The sequence below is a fragment of the Sciurus carolinensis genome, chromosome 16 (genome assembly GCF_902686445.1).
Source record: "Sciurus carolinensis chromosome 16, mSciCar1.2, whole genome shotgun sequence".
In the NCBI taxonomy this organism is placed as follows: domain Eukaryota; kingdom Metazoa; phylum Chordata; class Mammalia; order Rodentia; family Sciuridae; genus Sciurus; species Sciurus carolinensis.
Window position 1 is genome coordinate 66,529,728 of NC_062228.1, and position 23,854 is coordinate 66,553,581.

Sequence of the window (23,854 nt, forward strand, 5' to 3'; positions counted from 1 at the left end):
TCGCCATGAGATGAGCTCACTGCAGCGTAAGTTCAGGCCGGGAGGGCCCACACGGGGTAGCCCGCTGTCCCGTGCAGGCGCTGTGCTGTGGGGGCTTCTTGGGATGGAGAAGGGCAGTTCAGATTAGTAAGGTGGGATGGACACAGGGTCAGCCTTCATGCTGGGAGAACGTGAGCTTCATCTGTGGTGTGGAGGAGACCACGCTGACGCCAAGGGGCTCTGCTGTGGACCACCCTTGGCAGGAGAGGGTGACTCATGTGGTGACCCTGCAGGGAGGACGACAGGCCAGGCTTCCAGGGCGAGTGCCTCTCACGCTGAGCCCTGCATGCCTGTAACTGCAGCCACCCCGGGGCTGGGGGACCGTCACGCTGCCTCGGTCTCTTCAGTTGCTGCAACAGAAGATCTACATCTAGGTACTTTTTGATATTTTAATGGGCAGGACTATGGATGGAACCTAGGGCCTCACGCATGCTAGGCAAGCACTCTGCCTCTAAGCTGCATCCTCAGCCCTTTCTGAGACAGGGTCCCACCAAAGTGCCCGGGCTGGCCTCAAACCTGTGCTCCTCCTGCCTCAGCCTCCTAAACACTGTGCTCAGTACTTTTCAAGGAAGAGGTTAATTTAGCTCCGTTTTGAGGGTGAAAGTCCAAGATCAGGTGGCCACATCTGACCCCTGGTAAGGGCCTCATGGATGGCAGAAGAAATTACGTGGTAAGGCAGGAAGCCAGAACCAGACGGGCCAGCTCTGTAGCCAGTGTGGTGTGGAGTATGGTGTGTGCAGCTCATGGTCCTGGACGCTTCCACTCGCTCCCCTTCCAACCAAGCGGAGCTACAAACACACAAGTTTGGCTGAACTGACACTTTATTTACCTTTTGGGGAAACAGTTTCCAGATTTTTTTGAATCAAAAGGCCCCAGAGGTTGCCAAGCTGCAGCCATGGCTCTGTGCTACCCCGTGGCCGTGGACCTCAACAAGGGCCACAAGATGACTGAGAGCACGAGCAGGCCGAGGCACAGCGCCACTGCAAGCACATCAGGTTCCTGTGGGACATGATCAGGGGGGTGTGTGGCTTTCCCCGTGAGCGTCATGCCATGGAGCTGCTCAAGGTCTCCAAGGACAAAGGGCTCTGAAGTTCCTCAAGACAAGGGTCAGGACACATCCGCGCCAAGAGGAAGCGAGAGGAGCTGAGCAACGTCCTGGCCACCATGAGGAAGGCAGCTGCCAAGAAGGACGAGCCCCGTTTCCTCAATAAACCGTCCCAGAAAGTCATGACAGGGAATCTAGAAGATCTGGATCCACACATTGATCCTACCACCGCTCTTCTGAGCCTGTAGGGAAACCCTGCCACCAAAGCCGCACCATGACGCAGGCCACAATGTCTGGAGACACCGCAGCACGAGCGGCAGCGCAAAGCCGCCTCCCGGGAGGACCGGGTCTTCCTCTCAGCCCTAGGACAGCTGTGCAAGGGGGCTGAGAATCAAAACGCCTGACTGCGTTCCTGGCTACAGAAGGCAGGTCTGAAAGTCCTGAGAGCTCTGGAACCCTCCTCCCAGGAAACAAGGCTGCTGGAGCCCCGGGGACGTGCCGTGGACTTGAGCCCACTCAGATCACTTTACTCTTTTTTTTTTTCTTTTTGAGGTGCTGGGGATGGAACCCAGGGCCTCGTGCTTTCGAGACAAGCACTCTACCAGCTGAGCTGTACACCCGGCTCCTCACTTCACTATTTCTGTACTCACTCTATCCCACAGACCCCTCGGTGTCCTCTGGAACTCACCTGCCTATTCTAGATTTGAGATCTGACTTCCGAGCTGACTCTGGAAATGGCTCCTTCATCCACACAAAGCTGGAGGATGTGGACCAATGCCTAGGAATACGAGGCCTTTTGCCGTCCTAGACAGAGGCCCGCGACCAGACACTTCCTTCTTCAGGCTGAGCCGAACAGACTAAGTCTTTTCCTGGAGGACTCGGGAAACTGGCATGATAACCATGTCGACAGCCCGGGAGAGGTCAGCGCGTGCACCGTAGTCCGAGAGCTTCCCGCGCAGCTGGTATGCGCGGGCCATCTCCCCGGGGTACTGCTGGGATGACGGCTTCCCTCAGGCAGCACACTCATAAAGGCCCTTTTTTTTTTTCCCATACTAGGGTTTGAACCCAGGAGCATATAACTGCTGAGCCGCATCCCACGCCCTTTCATATTTTTTATTTTGAGACAGCGTCTTGCTAAGTTGCTGAGGCTGGCCTTGAACTTGTGATCCTCCTGTTTCATCCTCCCTGGGGAGGATGGGATTACAGGTGCGCACCACATGCAGCATAAAGGCCATCTTGACCTCCTTTCTGGAATCTTCTTCTTGTGCCGGGCAAGGTCCTAGAGACTGAAGGCTTTCCCACAGGCCCTGACTTCTGAAGGCCGTTTTCCAGCATGGATCTTCGCATGCTGCAGGAGGGTAGAACTGTGCTTGAAGGCCTTTCCGCATTGTGTGCATTCATAAGAGCGCTCCTCCGTGTGGAACTGCTGGTGTCGGTTGCGGTAGGACCTGGTGGTGAAGGCCTTCCCGCACAGGCTGCACTCATAGGGCCGCTCTCCAGTGTGGACCTTCCAGTGCTGATACAGGCCAGACCGGGTCACGTAAGTCTTCCCACACTGCTTGCACTCAAAAGGCCTTTCTCCAGTGTGAACTCGCTGATGAAGAATGAAGCTGCTGCTGTATTTGAAGAACTTCCCACACTCCCTGCACTCATAGGGCCTTTCTCCAACGTGGACTTTCTGGTGCCGGATGAGGGTGGAGAGAACGCTGAAGGCCTTCCCACATCTGCTGCATTTGTGCGGCCTCTCTCCAGTGTGAGTCCTCTGGTGCAGAGCAAGCGCGTCTTTGCGGTTGAACGTTTTACCACATTCACTGCATTTGAAAGGTCTTATGCCTGTGTGAACCTTCTGGTGCTTCCTCAGTTTAGAAGGGTAACTGAAGGCCTTCCCACACTCACCACACACATGGGATGTTTCTCCAGTGTGAACTTTTCGGTGATTAGCATGAGCTGATTTCTCCTCAAAGGCAGCTCTGCCTGTTGGGTACCTGAAAGGCTTCTCTTCAGAGTGAGTTATCAGGTGGTCAAGGAGAGCAAAGGCCTTCAGGAAGCTTCTCCCGCAGCTGCTGCACTTGAAGGGTTTCTGAGCGGCGTGGACGCCCTGCTGCTGTCCACCGCTGGAGCCGGGTGGGAAGACTGACCTGTGTGCAGTGCTCCTGCACAGCCTCCTAGGGGTGGCTTGCTGCTGGGGGAGGCCCGTGATGGCTGCACCACCCTTCACACCCTTTCCACGCACAGAAGGCTTCTCTGACCGGTGAGCTCGGCAGCTCTTCGCCTGCTTGGGAGGCGCTTCCTCATCCTCCACGCTGCACAGACAACCTGAAATAAAGGAAAAGCCAGTTGCTGGAGCTGGGCTGAGGGAGGAGGCGCCTCCATCACCAGTGCATGTCACGCATTCCCAGAAGGGACTCCACAGAATGCTGTGAGGTCGCTGGGAAGGTCTAGAGGAGGACAGGCTGGACCAGCAGAACTGGCTCTACTGACCGCAGAATCAGGAAGACCTGGATGGAGGTGAGGACACAAAATGGGATGCAGTGCAGGGAGGAGAGCTGGGTCACCAAGACACCGTCTCCAAAGGTCGTCAGCAGGAACTCAGATGCTGGTGATAGCTGAGCACTGTGAAGGGGCAGGTGTCTGTCCCAGCAAAATTGACCACAAAACAGCAGCTGGCAGGAGGACATACCCCATTGAAACAGATCAATTTCAAGCAATGAAATAGAAGAAGCCATCAAAAGCCTACCAACCAAGAAAAGCCCAGGACCAGATGGATTCTCAGCCGAGTTCTTCAAGACCTTCAAAGAAGAACTCATTCCAATACTTCTCAAAGTATTCCAGGAAATAGAAAAGGAGGGAACCCTACCAAACTCATTCTAAGAAGCTAATATCACGCTCATACCCAAACCAGGCAAAGACACATCAAGGAAAGAAAATTTTAGACCAATATCTCTGATGAATATAGATGCAAAGATCCTTAACAAAATCCTGGCAAATTGCATACAAAAACATATTAAGAAGATAGTGGGGTTCATCCCAGGAATGCAAGGTTGGTTCAACATCCAGAAATCAATAAATGTAAGACTTAACCTTAAAAATCATATGATTATTTCAATTGATGCAGAGAAAGCATTTGACAAAATACAACACCCCTTCATGCTCAAAACACTAGAAAAAATAGGGATAGTAGGAACAAACCTCAACATTGTAAAGGCTATCTATGTTAAGCCCATGCCAACATCATTCTTAATGGAGAAAAACTGAAAACATTCCCTTTAAAAACTGGAACAAGGCACGGATGCCCTCTTTCACCACTTCTATTCAGCATCATCCTTGAAATACTAGCCAGAGCAATTAGACAGACCAAAGAAATTAAAGGGATATGAATAGGAAAAGAGGAACTTAAACTCTCACTATTTGCTGATGACATGATTCTATATTTAGAGAATCCATAAAACTCCACCACAAAACTTCTAGACCTCATAAATGAATTCAGGAATATAGCAGGATATATAATCAACACACATAAATATAAAGCATTTTATTCATAAGCGATAAAACATCTGAAAGGGAAATGAGCAAAACACTCCATTCACAATAGTCTCAAAACAAAACAAACAAACAAAAAAAATTGGGAATTGGTCTAACCAAAGAGGTGAAAGATCTCTACAATGAAAACTATAGAACATTAAAGAAAGAAATTGAAGAAGACCTTAGAAGATGGAAAGATCTCCCAGGTTCTTAGATAGGCAGAATTAATATTATCAAAATGGCCATATTTCCAAAGGCACTATACAGATTTAATGCAATTCCAATTAAAATCCCAATGACATTTCTCATAGAAATAGAGAAAGCAGTCATGAAATTCATCTGGAAGAACAAAAGACCCAGAATAGTCAAAGCAATCCTGGGCAGGAAGAGTGATGCAGGAGGTATCACAATACCAGACCTTAAACTCTACTCTAGGGCAACAGTAACAAAAACAGCATGGTACTGGCACCAAAACAGACAGGTAGACCAATGGTACAGGATAGAAGACACAGAGACATACCCACATAAGTACAGTAACCTCATACTAGACAAAGGTACCAAAAACTTACAATGGAGAAAAGATAGCCTCTTCAACAAATGGTGCTGGGGAAACTGGAAATCCATATGCAGTAAAATGAAATTAAAACCCTATCTCTCACCCTGTAAAAAACTCAACTCAAAATGGATTGAGGATCTAGGAATTAGGCCCGAGACCCTTCACCAAATAGAAAAAAAGTAGGCCCGAATCTCCATCACGTTGGCTTAGGACCAGACTTCCTTAACAAGACCCCCATAGCGCAAGAAATAAAATCAAGAATCAATAAATGGGATAGATTCAAACTAAAAAGTTTTTTCTCAGCACAGGAAACAATAAATAATGTGAAAAGAGAGCCTACAGAGTGGGAGAAAATCTTTTCCACACACACTTCAGACAGAGCACTCATCTCCAAAGTTTATAAAGAACTTAAAAAACTTTACACCTAAAATACAAAGAACCCAATCAATAAATGGGCTAAGGAACTGGGCAGACACTTCACAGAAGAAGACATACAGGTGATCAACAAATATATGAAAAAGTGCTCATCATCCCTAGTAATTAGAGAAATGCAAATTAAAACCACCCTAAGATTTCATCTAACTCCAATTAGAATGGCTGTTATCAAGAACATAAGCAATAATAAGTGTTGGCGTGGATGTGGGGGAAAAGGCACACTCATACATTGTGGAGTTGCAAACTGGTGCAGCCACTCTGGAAAGCAGTGTGGAGATTCCTCAGAAAACTTGGAATGGAACCACCATTTGAACCAGCTATCCCACTCCTTGGTTTATACCCAAAGGTATAAAATCAGCAAACTACAGTGATGCAGCGACATTAATGTTCATAGCAGCTCAATTCACAATAGCTAGATTGTGGAACCAACCTAGATGCCCTTCAATTGATGAATGGATAAAAAAACTGTGGTATACATACACAATGGAATATTACTTAGCCATAAAGAAGAATAAATGATGGCATTTCCTGGTAAATGGATGAAGTTGGAAAATATCGTGCTAAGTGAAATAGGCCAAGCCCCAAAAACCAAAGGCTGAATGTTTTCTCTGATAAGTGCACGACAATATATAACCAGGGGGTGTGGCGGGGGGAAGAGAAGAATGAAGGAACTTTGGATGGCATAGAGGAAAATGTGGTGGGAGGGGTGGGGGAAGGAAAGATAGTAGAACGAGACAGACGGTATTACCCTATGTAGATGTGTGATTACATGAATGGTGTGAATCTACATTTTGTACAACCATAGAAACGAAAAGTTGCACCCCATTTGTGTAAAATTAATCAAATGCAGTCTGTAAAAATAAAAAAAATTAATAAAAAAAACAGCAGCAGGTGTTCTTAACAATATATACATATCTCAAGTCACATGCAGAGAGGTCACTAATGGACAGCTTTGCGCAGGTGAAGTTATCTAAAGCCTGAGAGTCATGGTAGGAGAAGGCAAGTGTCCAGAAGGGAGAAGGAAGGGGGGAATGAGGTTCAGGTGCCCAGCAGGCCACGAGTCCACCAACGAAACCCAGGCATCCCCGGCTGCACTCACCAAAATTAGGACCCCTTTCAGCCTCTGCTGTGCTAACTGAAGGGATGTCCACCCTTCCGGGCACCAAGGGATCCATATTACCACACAGCTGTATAAACACATGGGATTCTGAAGGTGCAAGTCCTGGAGGTGACAGAAGAAGCCAGTCTGAGCCATGGCTGATCCATCCTCCTACCCACTACATGACACAGAAGCCAAGTTGTCATGGCAACAAGGAAGGAAATGTAGGTATTACAGACATAAGAACCACAGGGCACAGTGGTGCATGTTGAGAATCGCAGAGACTCGTGAGGCTGAGGTAGGAGGATTGCAAGTTCTAGGCCAGCCTCAGTAACTTAGCAAGGCCCTGTCCCAAAATTAAAAAAAAAATTTAAAAATGGGGCTATGGATGTGGCTCAATGGCTAAGTGCCCCTGGGTTCAATTCCTGGTACCATCATCATCATCATCATTATCATCAATAATAATAAATAAATAAATAATTAAAGATCTCAAACAATAACATGACTCAACAGCTCAAAGAACAAAAAGAAAAAAGCAACTAAACCCAAAGCTAACAGAAGGGAAATAATGAAGATCAGAACAGAAATAAACAAAATAGAGATTAGAAACATAAAACTGACAAAACCAAAATTAAGTTCTATAAAAAGATCAACAAAATGACAAACTTGTACCCAGACCTACCGAGAGAACTTAATTTGCTACAAATAGAATTGTTTCATGCGACCAAACCTAAGGCTAGATTCACCCCAAAAGAGTTGGCAGGTGAGTTCATGCAAGGGAGTATCTCAAACTGTCCCCAGACTGGGTTGGTTGGGAATTCAAAGAATCATTAACTCAGGGTGATCAGTCCAAAGTATTCATCAGGGAACTTAAGCTACAGAAGTATACACTGGGTGGAGAGCAAGAGAGTGAGTGTGTGCAGCTTTGTAGGAGGGCTTAGAAATCTGGCCGAGGGCCAGGCCTTGTTCTCTTTCAGTGTTTTGGGAAACACCTTACACACCAGTTAAGCTTGTGCTCAAACCTGCTAAGCAAAACCCGCAGCTGGCTGGGTCACAGAATGGTCAAGGTTCTCTGGGTTTACTGTCAGGACACCAAAAGAAAGCAGAGGGACAGGACCCTACAGGAATAAAAGGGGGACATCATTAACAACCTTACAAAAATAAAATGGCTTGAAATACTAGGGCTGGGACTGTAGCTCAGTGGTGGAGTGCTTGCCTAGCACATGTGAGGCATTGGGTTTGATCCTCAGCACCACATAAAAATACATAAATAAAATAAAGGCATTGGATCCATCTACAACTAAAGAAAATTTTAAAAAGAAATAAACAACTATATGCCAACAAATTAGATAAATTAGATGAAATGGACAGATTCCAAAATAGACACAAACTATCCAAAATGATTGAAGAACAGAAAATACAAAAACTTGTAACAACAAGATTTTGTGGTTTAAAAAAGAAATTTTGTCAATACACATAAAAGGTCAGATCTAGAGGGTTTCAAAGGTGAATACTAGCACTGTTGAATACTAGCACTGTACCAGTAATTCATAAACTCTTCCAGAAAACAGAAAAGGAGGGAACATTGCCACCTCCTTCACTGAAGGTGAAATTACCCTTGTGATTTGCTGGGTGTATTGGTGCATGCCTATAAGCCCAGCAGCTCAGCAGGCTGAGGCAGGAGCACAGAAAATTTGAGGCCAGCCTCAGTAACTCAGCAAAGCCCTAAGGAACTCAGCGAGACCCTGTCTCAAAACCAAAAAAAAAAAAAAAAAAAAGGCTGGGGATGTGGCTCAGGGGTTGAATGCTCCTGAGGTCAGTCCCCAGTAACCCCCCAAAAGTCAAGTTCTGTACACTGAAAATTTAAGATGTTGAAAAAAACTAAAAAACTGTATAAATGGGAAGACACCCCATATTCACTGACCTAGAAGACTTATGATGGCAATATTCCCCAGAATGATCTGATTCAAATTCATGCTCCAGCCTGGTCCAGGGAGGGCCCTGTAAAGTGTCTTTTGGAAAATGAAAGCACACCTGGAGCAAAGAGGGCCATGTCCTCAGCGGTAAAAGGGCCAGAGAGTCAGAGCTGTGTGGGATTTGGGGCTCAAACAGTGAAACAGTTGACACCCCAAACCCTGCTCCACCAGGCCCTGGAGGACAGGTGTTCGCAGGTTGCCAACATGGCTGCTCAGAGAGAGGAGGTAACAGCCCAGGCTCTGCACCCACAACACTTAAAACAGGGTTAGGGTGAGGGGTGCTGGGAAGAAAGCAGCCCCTGTGGTCCAGCTCTGGTACGGACAGAACTCCAGGGGGAAAGGGCAGAGGTATCTGTGCTGGGGGCGAAGGAGAGACTTACCCAGGGAGGTAATGAGTGCAAAGTTCTCCAGCATCACATCACGGTACAGGCTTCTCTGAGTCACATCAAGGAGACCCCACTCCTCCCAGGAGAAATGCACAGCCACATCCTCAAACACCACCAGGTCCTACAAGGATGCGTTCAACTGAGACTTGGGGTCAATCAGTGGCGGACAGACGGACGCATCCAGGCCCCTGCCCGGCATCTAGATCACTCTTGCTTTATCCTTCCCTGTGCGCCCGACTCTTCCCCGCCACATACGTACCCTAACCCTCCCCTCTGCCGAGCCCCCCACCTCCGAGGACGCGGGCCCGGGTCGCGGATGCTCTGAGCACCGCATCCTACCCACAGCTGCCCCGGCGCGGGCCCGACGGGCGCCCGCCGAAGCCCTCAGGTGCGCCCGGCTCGAGCGCTTCCCGCGCAGGTGCCGCCACCTGCCCGCCGCCGGCCAGGGCGCGGCCCACTGGCTGGCCTCGCACGCGGCCTCTGCACAGCAGCCTCTGCACAGTCCTGCCCGCGCTGGGGCCCTCACCGCCGGCCTGCCGTCTGCAGCCGCCCGCGGCCGCCCACACACCTGTCCCTGCGCCCCGCGCCTCTCCGCTCACCTGCGCCCCGTCGGCCATCGGAACCAGTGCACCCAGCGGAGACCTCCCTTTACCTGCCCACCAAAGGCCCGCCTCCCGCGCCCGCGCAACAGCGAACCGACCCGCGGGCCCGGGCGGTCACTCGCGGCGCTCGGACCCGCTCGCCCCGGCAGAGCCAGTCCAGCCCGCCATGCCGGAAGTCCCGCCCCGCCCACGTCACTCGGCTCCCCAAGCGCGGCGCTCGGGCGTTGCCAAGGCGACAGAGGAGGCGCGGCCAGTGCGGAGGGGCGCGCGAACTACATTTCCCAGAAGCCACCGCGCCGCGCGTCCGTAGCGACGGGCCGCTGACGGCCAGGAGTGGGTGCCGGGGCGGCGTGCCCGGCGCGGCGGCCGTGACCCGGAGGCTCCGGAGCCTCGGAAACCTGGGCGGGCGCAAGGGTCGGGGAATCTCCGCCTTCGTGCCTGCCGCGGCGACGCGCCCCCGAACCTGGTCCCGGGTCCTGGAGGCCGCGCCGCGGGCCGTGGCCGGGTCGCCCCCTCGGCGTAGCGTCGCTGTTCGGAACGGGAGCCCGAGGCCCGGAGCGCCCTGCAGCCGGGGCCAGCCTCGGGTCCTGGGCAGCTGGCGCGGCGGAAGGCGGCGGCCTCCCCACACCCGGGCTCGTCGCAGGCAGGCGGCCCCGGCGCCTCGCCCTAATGTGGAGGGTGCAGACTCGAGGCGCCCGGGCTGGTGCCCTCGGCGGTTCTCCTCTTCTCGTCTGCTGGCCTGGCCGTGGTCATGGCGCCGGGTGAAGGCGCTGCCGCCGCTCTTCCTGGCAGCTCGGCGAGCATCCCCGCGCCTTCTGCCCTGCGGGCGTGGCGGCCACGATGCGGGCAGGAGCCTGGGTCCTCGCAGCGCGTCGTTCAGCCCAGTCCCTAGAGCGAAACCGCAGGCCCGACCGTGCCGGCGTGGTCAGCGCTGGCCCACGGAGCTCTTCCTGGTGTTCTCCCGGGACCTCCCCTTTGTGAAGCTCAGTGTCCTTGGTGCACACTTATTCTCACCGCCCGGCGTCTGTCCGGCTGTGTTGGCCTCTGCTGGGCAGGACTCTGACAAATCTGTCGTCCCCGAGGTCTGGACGCTTCTGCATTCCACTTCCGTTCCTGGTAGTGGGAACACACAGTCAGCCGTGGCGGACCGGCCAGGAGACCTGGCCCTGGTGACAGCTTCTCAGGAAGCGTTGCTCACGCCTGTGCTTGGTCCGTGGGCGAGTCCCTGACCCACGGTTGGTTTGTCTGTCCTCTTGACGGCTCCCTGGGTCTAGTCCCCGATTGCGCCCTTTCTTTTCCTTAGAGCTTGGCTGTGCAGCCTTCACCTCCCCTCGACGTGTCCTGAGCTGATCACACACCCTCTGATAACCCTGCAGCCCTGTTCCTCAGTGACACCCGCTTGTCTCCAGTGGAGGTGGGCGCAGGTGAGACCAGCTCGTGGTCCGTACCTCGGAAGGCATGGGCATGTTGTCCCACCTGGACTGCACTCTACCAGCTTGTTCACACCCACAGGACTGTCACCTTTACGCTTTGTGAGTTTACCCAGTTGGACTGCAGTCACAAGGTACTCACTGACAGGCTAGGTAGACTTAAAGCAGCACAAGAGGTTCAGCAGTGGAGATTACAAGTGGTGGGGAGGCGTCTCCTGGGGTCGCCTCGTGCCTGGCACCTCTCATGTCTGAATGCCACGTCACATTTCAGGCTCAGGGCTTGCCTTGAGCCCATAGAGTCTGTTTTTTTTTTTATTGTAAACAAATGGGATACATGTTGTTTCTCTGTCTGTACATGGAGTAAAGGCATACCATTTGTGTAATCATAAATTTACATAGGGAAATGTTGTTTGATTCATTCTGTTATTTTTCCCTGCCCCTCACCCCTCCCACCCCTCTTATCCCTCTATACAGTCCTTCCTTCCTCCATTCTTGCCCCCCCAACCCTAACTCTAACCCTAAACTAACCCCTCCCACCCCCCATTATGTGTCATCATCCGCTTATCAGAGAGATCATTCGTCCTTTGGTTTTTTGAGATTGGCTTATCTCACTTAGCATGATATTCTCCAATTTCATCCATTTGCCTGCAAATGCCATGATTTTATCATTCTTTATGGCTGAGTAATATTCCATTGTGTGTGTGTGTGTGTGTGTGTGTGTGTATATATATGTATATATATATATATGTATACATATATATATATACACACCACAGTTTCTTTATCCATTCATCAATTGAAGGACATCTAGGTTGGTTCCACAATCTGGCTATTGTGAACTGAGCAGCTATGAACATTGATGTGGCTGTATCTCTGTAATATGCTGATTTTAAATCCTTTGGGTATAGGCCAAGGAGTGGGAGAGCTGGGTCAAATGGTGGTTCCATTCCAAGTTTTCTGAGGAATCTCCACACTGCTTTCCAGAGTGGCTGCACTAATTTGCAGCCCCACCAGCAATGTATGAGTGTACCTTTCTCCCCACATCCTCGCCAACACCTGTTGTTGCTTGTATTCTTGATAATTGCCATTCTAATTGGGGTGAGATGGAATCTTAGGGTGGTTTTGATTTGCATTTCTCTAATTACTAGAGATGTTGAACATTTTTCCATATGTTTGTTGATTGCTTGTGGATCTTCTTCTGTGAAGTGTCTATTCATTTCCTTAGCCCATTTGTCGATTGGGTTATTTGCATTCTTGGTGTAGAGTTTTTTGAGTTCTTTATAGATTCTGGAGATTAGTGCTCTATCTGAAGTATGATTGGCAAAGATTTTCTCCCACTCTGTAAGGCTCTTTCTTCGCATTGCTGATAGTTTCCTTTGCTGAGAGAAAGCTTTTTAGTTTGAATCTATCCCAGTTATTGATTCTTGCTTTTATTTCTTGTGCTATGGGAGTCCTGTTGAGGAAGTCTGGTCTTAAGCCGACATGTTGAAGCTCTGGACCTACTTTTTCTTCTATAAGATGCAAGGTCTCTGGTCTGATTCCGAGGTCCTTAGTCCATTTTGAGTTGAGTTTCGTGCACGGTGAGAGATATGGGTTTAGTTTCACTCTGTTGCATATGGATTTCCAATTCTCCCAGCACCATTTGTTGAAGAGGTTATCTTTTCTCCATTGCATATTTTTGGCCCCTTTGTCTGGTATGAGGAAATTGTATTTATTTGGGTTTGTGTCCGTGTCCTCTATTCTGTACCATTGATCCACCTTTCTATTTTGGTACCAATACCATGCCGTTTTTGTTACTATTGCTTTGTAGTAGAGTTGAAGATCTGGTATTGCGACCCCTGCTTCACTCTTTCTGCTGAGGATTACTTTAGCTATTCTGGGTTTTTTATTGTTCCAGATGAATTTCATAATTGCTTGCTCTATTTCTGTAAGGTACATCATTGGGATTTTAATTGGAATTGCATTGAATCTGTATAGCACTTTAGGTAGTATGGCCATTTTGACAATATTAATTCTTCCTATCCAAGAACATGGGAGATCTTTCCATCTTCTAAGGTTTTCTTTAATTTCTTTCTTTAGTGTTCTGTAGTTCTCATTGTAGAGGTCTTTCACCTCTTTTGTGAGATTGATTCCCAAGTATTTTATTTTTTTCGAGGCTATTATGAATGGGGTAGTTTTCCTAATTTCTCTTTCTGAAGATTCATCACTTATGTATAAAAATGCATTAGATTTATGTGCATTGATCTTATATCCCGCTACTTTACTGAATTCACTTATGAGATCTAAAAGATTTCTGGTGGAATTTCCTGGTTCCTCTAAGTATACAATCATATCATCAGCAAATAGGGATAGTTTGAGTTCTTCTTTTCCTATTCGTATCCCTTTAATTTCTTTGGTCTGTCTAATTGCTCTGGCTAGAGTTTCAAGGATGATATTGAATAGAAGTGGTGAAAGAGGGCATCCCTGCCTTGTTCCAGTTTTTAGAGGGAATGCTTTCAGTTTTTCACCATTTAGAATGATACTGGCCATGGGCTTAGCATAGATGGCCTTTACAATGTTAAGGAATGTTCCCACTATCCCTATTTTTTCTAGTGTTTTGAGCATGAGGGGGTGCTGTATTTTATCAAATGCTTTTTCTGCATCTATTGAAATAATCATGTGATTCTTGACTTTAAGTCTGTTGATATGGTGAATTACATTTATTGATTTCCTGATGTTGAACCAACCTTGCATCCCTGGGATGAAACCCACTTGATCATGGTGCACTATCTTTTTAATATGTTTTTGTATGCGATTTGCTAAAATTTTGTTGAGAATTTTTGCATCGATGTTCATTAAGGATATTGGTCTGAAATTTTCTTTCCTCAATGTATCTCTGTCTGGTTTAGGTATCAGTAATATTGGCTTCATAGAATGAGTTTGGGAGGGTTCCCTCATCTTCTATTTCATGGAATACTTTGAGAAGTATTGGAATGAGCTCTTCTTTAAAGGTTTTGTAGAATTCGGCTGAGAACCCATCTGGTCCTGGACTTTTCTTTGTTGGTAGGCTTTTGATGACTTCTTCTATTTCATTACTTGAAATTGGTCTACTTAAATTGTGTACGTCCTCCTCGTTCAGTTTAGGCAATTCATATGTCTCTAGAAACCTGTTGATGTCTTTGAAATTTTCTATTTTGTTGGAGTATAGATTTTCAAAATAGCTTCTAATTATGTTTTGTAGTTCAGTCGTGTCTGTTGTGATATTTCCTTGTTCATTCCGAATGTTAGTGATTTGGGTTTTCTCTCATCTTCTCTTTGTTAGTGTGGCTAAAGGTTTATCAATTTTGTTTATTTTTTCAAAGAACCAACTATTTGTTTTGTCAATTTTTTGTATTGTTTCTTTTGTTTCAATTTTGTTGATTTCAGTTCTGAGTTTAACTATTTCCTGTCTTCTACTACTTTTGGTGTAGGTCTGTTCTTCTTTTTCTAGGGCTTTGAGCTGTAGTGTTAGGTCGTTTATTTGTTGAGTTTTACTTCTTTTATTGAATGCGCTCCATGAAATAAATTTTCCTCTACTGCTTTCATAGTGTCTCAGAGATTTTGATATGATGTTTCTTTGTTCTCATTTACCTCTAAGAATTTTTTAATTTCCTTCCTAATATCTTCTGTTATCCATTCATCATATAATAGCACATTGTTTAATCTCCAGGTGTTGGAGTAGTTTCTGTTTTTTACTCTTTCTTTTATTTCTAATTTCAATCCATTATGATCTGATAGAATACAACGTAGTGTCTCTATCTTCTTGTATTTGCTAACATTAGCTTTGTGGCATAATATACGGTCTATTTTAGAGAAGGATCCATGTGCTGCTGAGAAGAAAGTGTATTCGCTCTTGGTTGGATGGTATATTCTATAAATGTCCGTTAAGTCTAAATTATTGTGTTATTGAGATCTATGGTTTCTTTGTTCAATTTTTGTTTGGAAGATCTGTCCAGTGGTGAGGGAGGTGTGTTAAAATCACCTAGTATTATTGTGTTATGGTCTATTTGGTTTCTGAAATTGAGGATTTGTTTGACATACATGGATGAGCCACACTGTTTGGGGCATAGATGTTTATGATTGTTATGTCTTGCTGATTTATGCTTCCCTTAAGCAGTATGAAATGTCCTTCTTTATCCCTTCTGACTAACTTTGGCTTGAAGTCCACATTATCTGAAATGAGGATGGATACCCCAGCTTTTTTGCTGAGTCCATGTGCATGGTATATTTTTCCCCATCCTTTCATCTTTAGTCTATGGGAATATCTTTCTATGAGATGAGTCCCTTGCAGGCAACATATTGTTGGATCTTTCTTTTTAATCCATTCTGCCAGTCTATGTCTTTTGATTGATCAGTTCAGGCCATTAACATTCAGGGTTATTATTGAGATATGATTTGTATTCCTGGTCATTTGGTTCTTTTTTTTGGGGGGGGGGGGATTGAACCCAAGGCCTTGTGCTTACAAGGCAAGCACTCTACTGACTGAGCTATCTCCCCAGCCCTGGTTCATTTTTTTTTTTTTTTTGACACAACTTGGTTCCTCCTTTATTTGACAGTTCCTTTAGGATAATTCCTCCCTTTGCTGATTTGCTTCTTTGTTTTTTATTTCTTCCTCATGAAATATTTTGCCGAGAATGTTCTGTAATGCTGGCTTTCTTTTTGTAAATTCTTTTAGCTTTTGTTTATCGTGGAAGGATTTTATTTCATCGTCAAATTTGAAGGTAAGTTTTGCTGGGTATAAGATTCTTGGTTGGCATCCATTTTCTTTCAGGGCTTGAAAAATGTTGTTCCAGGCCCTTCTAGCTTTTAGGGTCTGGATTGAAAAATCTGCTGATATCCATATTGGTTTCCCCCTGAATTTAATTTGGCTCTTTTCTCTCACAGCCTTTAAAATTCTGTCTTTATTTTGTATGTTCAGTATTTTCATTATAATGTGCCTTGGTGTGGGTCTGTTGTAATTTTGTGTATTTGGAGTCCTATAAGCCTCTTGAACTTGATTTTCCATTTCATTCTTCAGATTCGGGAAATTTTCTGATATTATTTCATTGAATAGATTGTTCATTCCTTTGGTTTGTTTCTCTAAGCCTTCCTCAATCCCAATAATTCTCAAATTTGGCCTTTTCAGGATATCCCATAGTTCTTGGAGATTCTGTTCATGATTTCTTACCATCTTCTCTGTTTGGTCAACTTTGTTTTCCAGGTTAAATATTTAGTCTTCTATATCTGAGGTTCTGTCTTCCAGGTGTTCTATCCTATTGGTTATGCTTTCTATGGAGTTTTTAATTTGATTTATTGTTTCCTTCATTTCAAGGATTTCTGTTTGTTTTTTTTTCAATATCTCTCTTTATTGAAATGATCTTTTGCTTCCTGTATTTGCTCTTTTAACTGTCGATTGGTGTAATCATTCAGTGCCTGCATTTGCTCTTTCATCTCATCATTCAATGCCTGCATTTGCTCTTTCATCTCATCGTTTGCTTCCCTGATCATTTTAATTGTGTACATTCTGAACTCCCTTTTTGTCATTTCTTCTGCCATGCTGTCGTTGGATTTTATTGATGTAACATCTAGATTTGTTTGGGGCATTTTCTTCCCTTGTTTTCTCATATTGTTCAGGTATCAGTGGACTGCTGAGATATTGCAGATTTCCTCTATTGACTTATAATGTCCCTGAAAATTTCTAGTATATCCCCTCTTGTCCTTCACTATCCTGAAGTCTTGGAGGAAGTTGATAATGCGGTGCTCCACAAGGAAGCTGCCTCTCTAGGGGTGGTGGCCTTCAGGTGGGATATATTCCCTGCTAGTGGGCAGAGGTGCCTCCACTTGTTGACCAATGGTCATCCAAAGGGGAACTAGGCTGCAGGCTGAGGCAAGGCCTGTTTGGGCCTGTGTCTCTGGTTTTACCATCCTTGTGGGAAAATCTCATCCAGCAGGGAAGACACCTGGTGGGAGGTCTCGCTGGTCAGTTCCCCTCCTAGAGGTTCCCCTCAATCCACAACTACCACCTTGCCCTGTGCAGATGAGTCTCCTTAGGCTGCCTCTCCTCAGACAATCTGCCCGCAGTCCTGGAAACTTCGCTCCACCCCTCAGCTTGTCTCTGTGTGGCTCTTCTACCAAGAAGCTGCCTAGGTCCTGGGACCCTGCTCTGCACCTAATCACCTGGCTATGCGGCCCGTCCTCTGAGCAGCCACCTGGAGCCCCATACAGTCGCTCCGAGTCCCAGCGACCCGCTGCATACCTCTTCCTCCGGGCAGCCACCCAGTGTTCCAGTGCAGTCACTAGGAGTCCAAGCAACTCACTGCGCACCTCCTCCTCCCGACAACCACCTGTAAGCCCTGGTGCAGTTACTCCGAGTCCAAGTGACCCGCTGCGCTCCTCCTCCTCCTCTGGGCAGCCCCCTGGGTGTTCAGGAGCGGTTGCTCTGAGTCCAAGTGACCTGCCGCATGCCTCCTCCTCCGGGCAGCCGCCTGGAGCTCTGATGCGGCTGCTCCGAGACCAAGCAACCTGTCGCGCTCCTCCTCCTCCTCTGGGCAGCCCCCCCCCAGTGTTCAGGAGCAGTCGCTCTGAGTCCAAACAGCTCACTGCGTGCCTCCTCCTCTGGGCAGCCACCCGTATCCCTGGTGCAGTCACTTCGAGTCCAAGCGACCCGCAGCACCCCTTCTCCTCCTCCTCCGGCCAGCCCCCCGGTGTTCAGCAGCGGTCACTCTGAGTCCAAACAGCTTGCCACACACCTCCTCCTCTGGGCAGCCACCCAGAGCCCCAGTGGGTTGCTCCGAGTCCAAGCGCTGTGCTGAGCGGCCTCCTCTACAGTGCTCCCAGTTGTCTGAGTTCACTGCTCCAGTGGGGGGAGGGGTGTCTCATTGGGCAACTCTACTTCACAAAGTTCCCTGCATTCCGGGACTACCGCCCCATCCAGGAGGCCTCCCCAATGGGAGAGACTCACTGGGCGGCTTTGAGTTTGTCCCAAGTCTCTCAATATCTCCTCTCCTTGAATCCTGAGTCCTGGAGCAACATGAAATGCAGCCACCCTCTAGTCCACCATCTTGAAAACCCCTCCATAGAGTCTTACTGAAGAGGGGAGAAGGTGACCCTACGCTACAGGACATCTCTTTGGGCTGGCTGCTTGAAGGACAGGACTAAGGACTGAACTGGGCTGCTCCAGCAAGTTCATGTTTAAGTCCTAACCCACCAGTGGCTGTATGTGGAGTAAGTAAGTAACTAAGGTTAAATGAAGTCATAGGTGGAGCTGTAATCCAGTGGGATTAGCGTCCTTGTGAGAGGAGATGGCACAGATCTCACCCTCCATCCACCCAGTGATCACACAGCAAGGAGGCACCATACGCAAGCCAAGAAGAGAGCCCTTGCCAGGAGCCAGAGTGGTTGATCATGGCCTACCAGCCTCCAGAACTGTAAGACAGTGTTTTTGTTGTTTAAACCACCTAGCCTGTGGAGTTTTGTTATGGCAGCCAAGCAGATTAAGATGGGTGGTAAAGGAGAGTGGAGTTTGGGTTACTGTGCAGATGTGTGCCTGGAACTTGGAATCTCTCCTGCATGGGAAGCTGCTGGCGTTTGGGAGGTGTTCTGAAAATTAGCTGTGAGGACAGTGGGGTGGAACCAGAGGAGAGACCTGTCCACGTAGCCGCAGAGGACCTTAGCGGTGATGCTGAGTCCTCATTCAACAGCTGGGTGTTGATACTCCTACCCACCCTGGATGAGAACAGTTTCCCTGTTTTTATATTAGGAAATGAACAGAAGTGAGGTTTTACCCAGGGTTACACCAGAACCAGATGCCATCTCAGTCAGCCTTACCCCCGAGACCTGACCCCTCTGCCTCTGAATTGTACCCTGCATCCAGCAGGACATAACTGCTGCACTTTCCCAAGTCTGAAAGGCTGCTGCTTCTGGTAAGCCGTGATTCTCTTTTACCCGTTTTACCCCTGGTGGGCCTAAGAAGAGTTGCTGCTTCCCAGTTTACCTCTTTTCTTGTGAGGATAGAGTGATGACTTCCTTGCCCTTCAAAGTAAACACCGGAAGCCCCTGGTTTGTTTTTAAAAGTGGCTTTATTGAGCCGGGTGCAGTGGCACACACCTGTGATCCCAGCAGCTCGGGAGGCTGAGGCAGGAGAATTGCAAGTTCAAGGCCAGTCTCAGCAAGTTAGGCCCTGTCTCTAAATAAAATATAAAAAGGCAGGGATGTAGCTCAGTGGTTGATCACCCCCACTGAATTCAGTTTCCCAGTACCCAGAAAAAGTGGCTCAGTCCAGCTGGCTAATTTCAGTATTAGCTGAGAACTGAGCCAAGCTGTGCCAGACTTCTGACTTCAGAACTATGAGCTAGGAAAGGGGTGCTCTGGCAGCTGTGGTCATTTGTCACCCAGCAATAGGACATGACTGCCTCACAAGAGCTGCAGCCCTCGTCTGCTCTTCAGCACAAGTTGGACAGACCACGGCAAGGCTCAAGGCTTCCACCTGCACTGTCCTCCTGAGGACTGCTCTGAACTTCCTGGTGCTCACAGCAGGCAAAGTTCTCTTTTGCAGGGGTGGGGGCATCGGGGATGGAACCCAGGGTGCTTAAGGACTGCAGCATACCCAGGCTTTCATTTTTATTGTGAGACAGGGTCTCAAGAAATTGTTAAGGTTGATGCCGAATTTATGATACTCTGTAGTGTAGATTTCCTGGTGTGCACTAAGGTTGGAGCCGCAGCTGAAGCCTTGCCCACCTTGGATGTCTTTCTACAGTATGAAACCTCGCACAAAGAACTTGTTTGGTGCTTTTGTGGAAAGGTTTTTCATTTTCTGCATTGAGTCCTTTTTGGGTTGTGACGTCTGGGTGCTGAACAAGGTGGAGGTGTGACGGAAGGCTTTCCTACATTCATGACACTCGAGTCCTTTTTTCCAGTGTGAAATTGTTGGTGTTAAATAGCTTAGGGGTGCAGCTAAAGTCTCTCAGATGTGCTGCACATATGGGCCTTTTTACATTGAGAAATTTCTTGTGCCAAAGATGGATATCTCCATGAAGGCTTTTCCCATAGTGATGGCCCTCATGGCCTTTCCTGCACATGAATGCTCTGGTGCTGACTGAGTCAGGAGATTCTGCTGTATGCCTTCCCATGTTCTGCACACTGGTGGGTGAGCTCTAGTACTGCATGAAGTGGGGTTTTGGCTAAGAATCTCCCTCATCTATTGCACTTACAATGCTTTTCCCCAGTATGTTTGTTTGTTTGTTTGTTTATCTATTTATCTATCTAGATATTTACTTATTTATCTATTTATCTATCTATCTATTTATTTATTTATTTTGCGGTACTGGGGATTGAACCCAGGGCCTTGTACTTGAAAGGCAAGCACTATACCAACTGAGCTATCTCCCCAGCCCACTTTTCCCCAGTATGAACTTTCAGTACTGAAGAAGGGTAGATGCTGGACTGGAGACTTTCCCTGAGTAAAGTCCATGTCTGTACATGGATCTGCATGTTTTCCACCTCCCTGCACTTGAGATGACTTTTCAGTATGTACCTTCTGATTATGTCCACTCTGGATGAGAGACTGAAGGCTTCCCACACTCCTCTGATGGTGCCCACTCTGGATGGGAGACTGAAGGCTTCCCACACTCCTCTGATGGTCTCCACTCTGGATGAGAGACTGAAGGCTTCCCACACTCCTCTGATGGTGCCCACTCTGGATGGGAGACTGAAGGCTTCCCACACTCCTCTGATGGTGCCCACTCTGGATGGGAGACTGAAGGCTTCCCACACTCCTCTGATGGTCTCCACTCTGGATGAGAGACTGAAGGCTTCCCACACTCCTCTGGTGGTGCCCACTCTGGATGGGAGACTGAAGGCTTCCCACACTCCTCTGATGGTCTCCACTCTGGATGAGAGACTGAAGGCTTCCCACACTCCTCTGATGGTGCCCACTCTGGATGGGAGACTGAAGGCTTCCCACACTCCTCTGATGGTCTCCACTCTGGATGAGAGACTGAAGGCTTCCCACACTCCTCTGGTGGTGCCCACTCTGGATGGGAGACTGAAGGCTTCCCACACTCCTCTGATGGTGCCCACTCTGGATGGGAGACTGAAGGCTTCCCACACTCCTCTGATGGTGCCCACTCTGGATGGGAGACTGAAGGCTTCCCACATTCCTCTGATGGTGCCCACTCTGGATGGGAGACTGAAGGCTTCCCACACTCCTCTGGTGGTGCCCACTCTGGATGGGAGTCTGAAGGCTTCCCACACTCCTCTGATGGTGTCCACTCTGGATGGGAGACGGCTTCCACACTCCTCTGATGGTGTCCACTCTGGATGGGAGACTGAAGGCTTCCACACTCCTCTGATGGTGTCCACTCTGGATGGGAGACTGAAGGCTTCCACACTCCTCTGATGGTGTCCACTCTGGATGAGAGACTGAAGGCTTCCCACCCTCCTACACACCCAGGTTGTTTCCCCCGCTGGATTTTTTTCTGAGCAGCAAAAGTTTTGTTTTTTCCTTGAGGGTCTTTCCACCTCCTAAGTATCTGTGGCATCTCCTCATTTGAGTTCCCAGGTGGGTGAGGAGAGCAGTGTGTTTAGGAGGGAGCTCAGCAGCTGCTGCCCTTTAGGGGCTGCATTCTGGCATGAACTCCTGGTGCTGCCTGTGGTTGAAGCCACAGGGGAGGGTCTGCAGGTTGCTCCTTGTAGCCCCGCCATGCTGTGAACAGTCTGTTGTCAGATGAGGCCCCAGCTGGCTGGGAAGCCTTGCACATGAAGGGCTGTTCTGATGAGTGGGCTGTCACTCTTCACTTGTTCAGGAGCATCCTCATCATCTTCCCAAGCCAACCTGGGCTGGAGATGTAGCCCAGTGGTAAAGTACCCCTGGGTTCAGTCCCCCCAAAAATTCTCATTTTGGCAGGGGCCTGATTTATATCAATTGACACAGTCTTGCTAAGTCTTAAGTTCCTTGTGTGAAAATTAAGACAATAGTTGGTAAAAATGGCACACTGAGACTCAGAGTGGGAATATCTGGGTGGACTCAGAGGAAATGAGCTCCCAAGGTACTCTGAGTCTCTCTTGTCAGCAGTGGTTTGCTCTTCAGTGTGAGGAAACCAGCTCTGCTCTGCTTGAAAACCTGTGACAGACTCTCCTCGGGCAGATGCCCATTCTCAACAAGATCCACATGATCTCTACCTACAGCTGCCAGACCCATAACTAGGTTATATCTCAGCTTCTCCACGGGGGATTTCCACACTATGATTCAAGAAAAAGTGAGTTCATGTGCAGAAATTTAAGACTGCCATTAATGCATCTGTGGGAAACGTATGAGGTGGATTCTGAGGTCAAGGAGGGTGGAACTTAATATCAGGGCTGCAATTGTTGAGATTTACTATAATTTCCAACTTGATGTTCTAGCTCAAGTTGCAGATGGCTTCATAACTGAAAACTGGACTCACTGGTGGCCTGAGGTCAATGACATAGAAACACCAGAGCTTCCCTGGTGTGAAGTGGAGGGGAGGCCAGAGGCTTGGAGGGATAGGCTTGCTGGACTGGATCCATCACGTGAATCGTCTGGTATTCCAGTCGTGGGCTGCATACTGATGTTTCTGCTGTAATCTCCAGAACCTGCGACTACATTATCTTACGTGGCAAAATTAATTTGAAGATGGGTTTAAGGTTGCTCATTGGCTGACCTCAAAACAGGGATTGTATCCTGGATTATTCCTATGAACCCAGTGTAGTCGCGTGGACCCTTGAAAGCAGAAGAGGAGCAGACTCAGCGGGCAGCAGGGCCTCCCGCGGTGGCACCTCACTCTTACCTGTACCTCATCCACCTGCGCTCAAAACGGACTGCATTCCACGGCACTCGGCGTCTGCCGGACGCCCGCAACGTCCCGTCTCTAAGTCCCTCCACAGCGCCACCCGCACCGCCGCGCCTGGACCACCAGACGCCTTCCTCCGCGGGCCGCGGGCCGCCCGGATGCCTCGCTCGGGCTCACGCGTCCACCGCAGCCCGGCGCCGCAGGCCTCCGCCCGGTCCTCCCCCTGCCCTTGCGCGCAGTCTTACTTCAACCTCCGTCGGGCCAGCAGCGGCCCACGTTGCCGAGACTCCCTCGCGCGCCACGCGGTGGCCACAGCAACGCTGGCCTCGGGCCCCTGACCGGTCGGCATCGCCGGCGACCCCACCCGCGTCCGGCGGCAAACCTCCGGCGTGGCTAGGGCGGGGCCTCGCCCGCGACCGCTCGCCTCTGATTGGTCGCTCGCTCCACAGGCTCGGGGCGCGGCTGATGCGCGCGCAGCGAAGGCGGGACCCGTTGCTATAGCGACAAGAGTCGCGCCTCTCCCGCCCGTGGGCGGCCTCGGCCCGCCTCTCGGCTTTGCGGCAGGGACCCGCGGCAGGTGCGGGGGGAGGCAAGACTGTGGCTCGCACGTGGGCGGAAAGTAAGTCGGAGGAGGAACTGAGGCTGCGGGGCGGGGGAGGAGGAAAGCCAGGCTGCCAGGGCCGAGGTGCTGCCGGACCCCTGCCCTGGCGTCTGTCGGCCAGGCGTCCGGCGAGGCCCCTCGGACTGCCCACAAGAGGATGCCCTGATGGCCACGGACAAGTCGGGTCGGGCAGGAGCGTCTCTCTGACCCTTGCTGAGAAGAGGAGGCGGGATTCTCCATTAGTCAGGTTCTCTAGAGGAACAGACCCAACGGGGGTTGTTAGGCTGGCGCACACGACCAGAAGCTGGATGGCCAGCAGTGGCCTGGGCAGCTGGGCAGCCCAAGAGGCGAAGCCCAGA

General features: G+C 48.9%; 1 protein-coding gene and 1 pseudogene across 4 annotated transcripts; one reads left to right on the forward strand and one right to left on the reverse strand.

Annotated features, from left to right (window-relative positions):
• The first annotated feature begins 934 nt into the window (after positions 1 to 934).
• Positions 935 to 1,805, forward strand: LOC124966753 (60S ribosomal protein L36-like; annotated as a pseudogene).
• Positions 1,806 to 2,114: 309 nt separating this feature from the next.
• On the reverse strand, positions 2,115 to 23,281 carry LOC124966740 (zinc finger protein 584-like). 4 transcript variants are annotated; one of them, XM_047528380.1, is made up of 3 exons: positions 22,892 to 23,281; positions 9,053 to 9,179; positions 2,115 to 3,400 (listed from the first exon to the last, which is right to left on the reverse strand). In XM_047528380.1, exons 2-3 carry the CDS (start codon positions 9,084 to 9,086, stop codon positions 2,364 to 2,366), a joined length of 1,071 nt encoding a protein of 356 aa, XP_047384336.1. In that variant the 5' UTR covers positions 9,087 to 9,179; positions 22,892 to 23,281; the 3' UTR covers positions 2,115 to 2,363. The 4 variants fall into 4 exon arrangements, with proteins under 4 accessions (XP_047384336.1, XP_047384335.1, XP_047384333.1 ...); XM_047528379.1 differs by lacking the exon at positions 22,892 to 23,281 and adding an exon at positions 9,658 to 9,772 and having other exon boundaries at positions 9,053 to 9,197; XM_047528377.1 differs by lacking the exon at positions 22,892 to 23,281 and adding an exon at positions 9,658 to 9,766.
• Positions 23,282 to 23,854: the final 573 nt, after the last annotated feature.

What these genes read in the sequence shown, in the direction of transcription:
- LOC124966740 (XM_047528377.1), bottom strand. An exon ending in TGCACTCATTACCTCCCTGG is followed by an intron (nt 3,401 to 9,052) that starts GTAAGTCTCTCC and finishes CCTTTATTTCAG; the next exon opens with GTTGTCTGTGCAGCGTGGAG.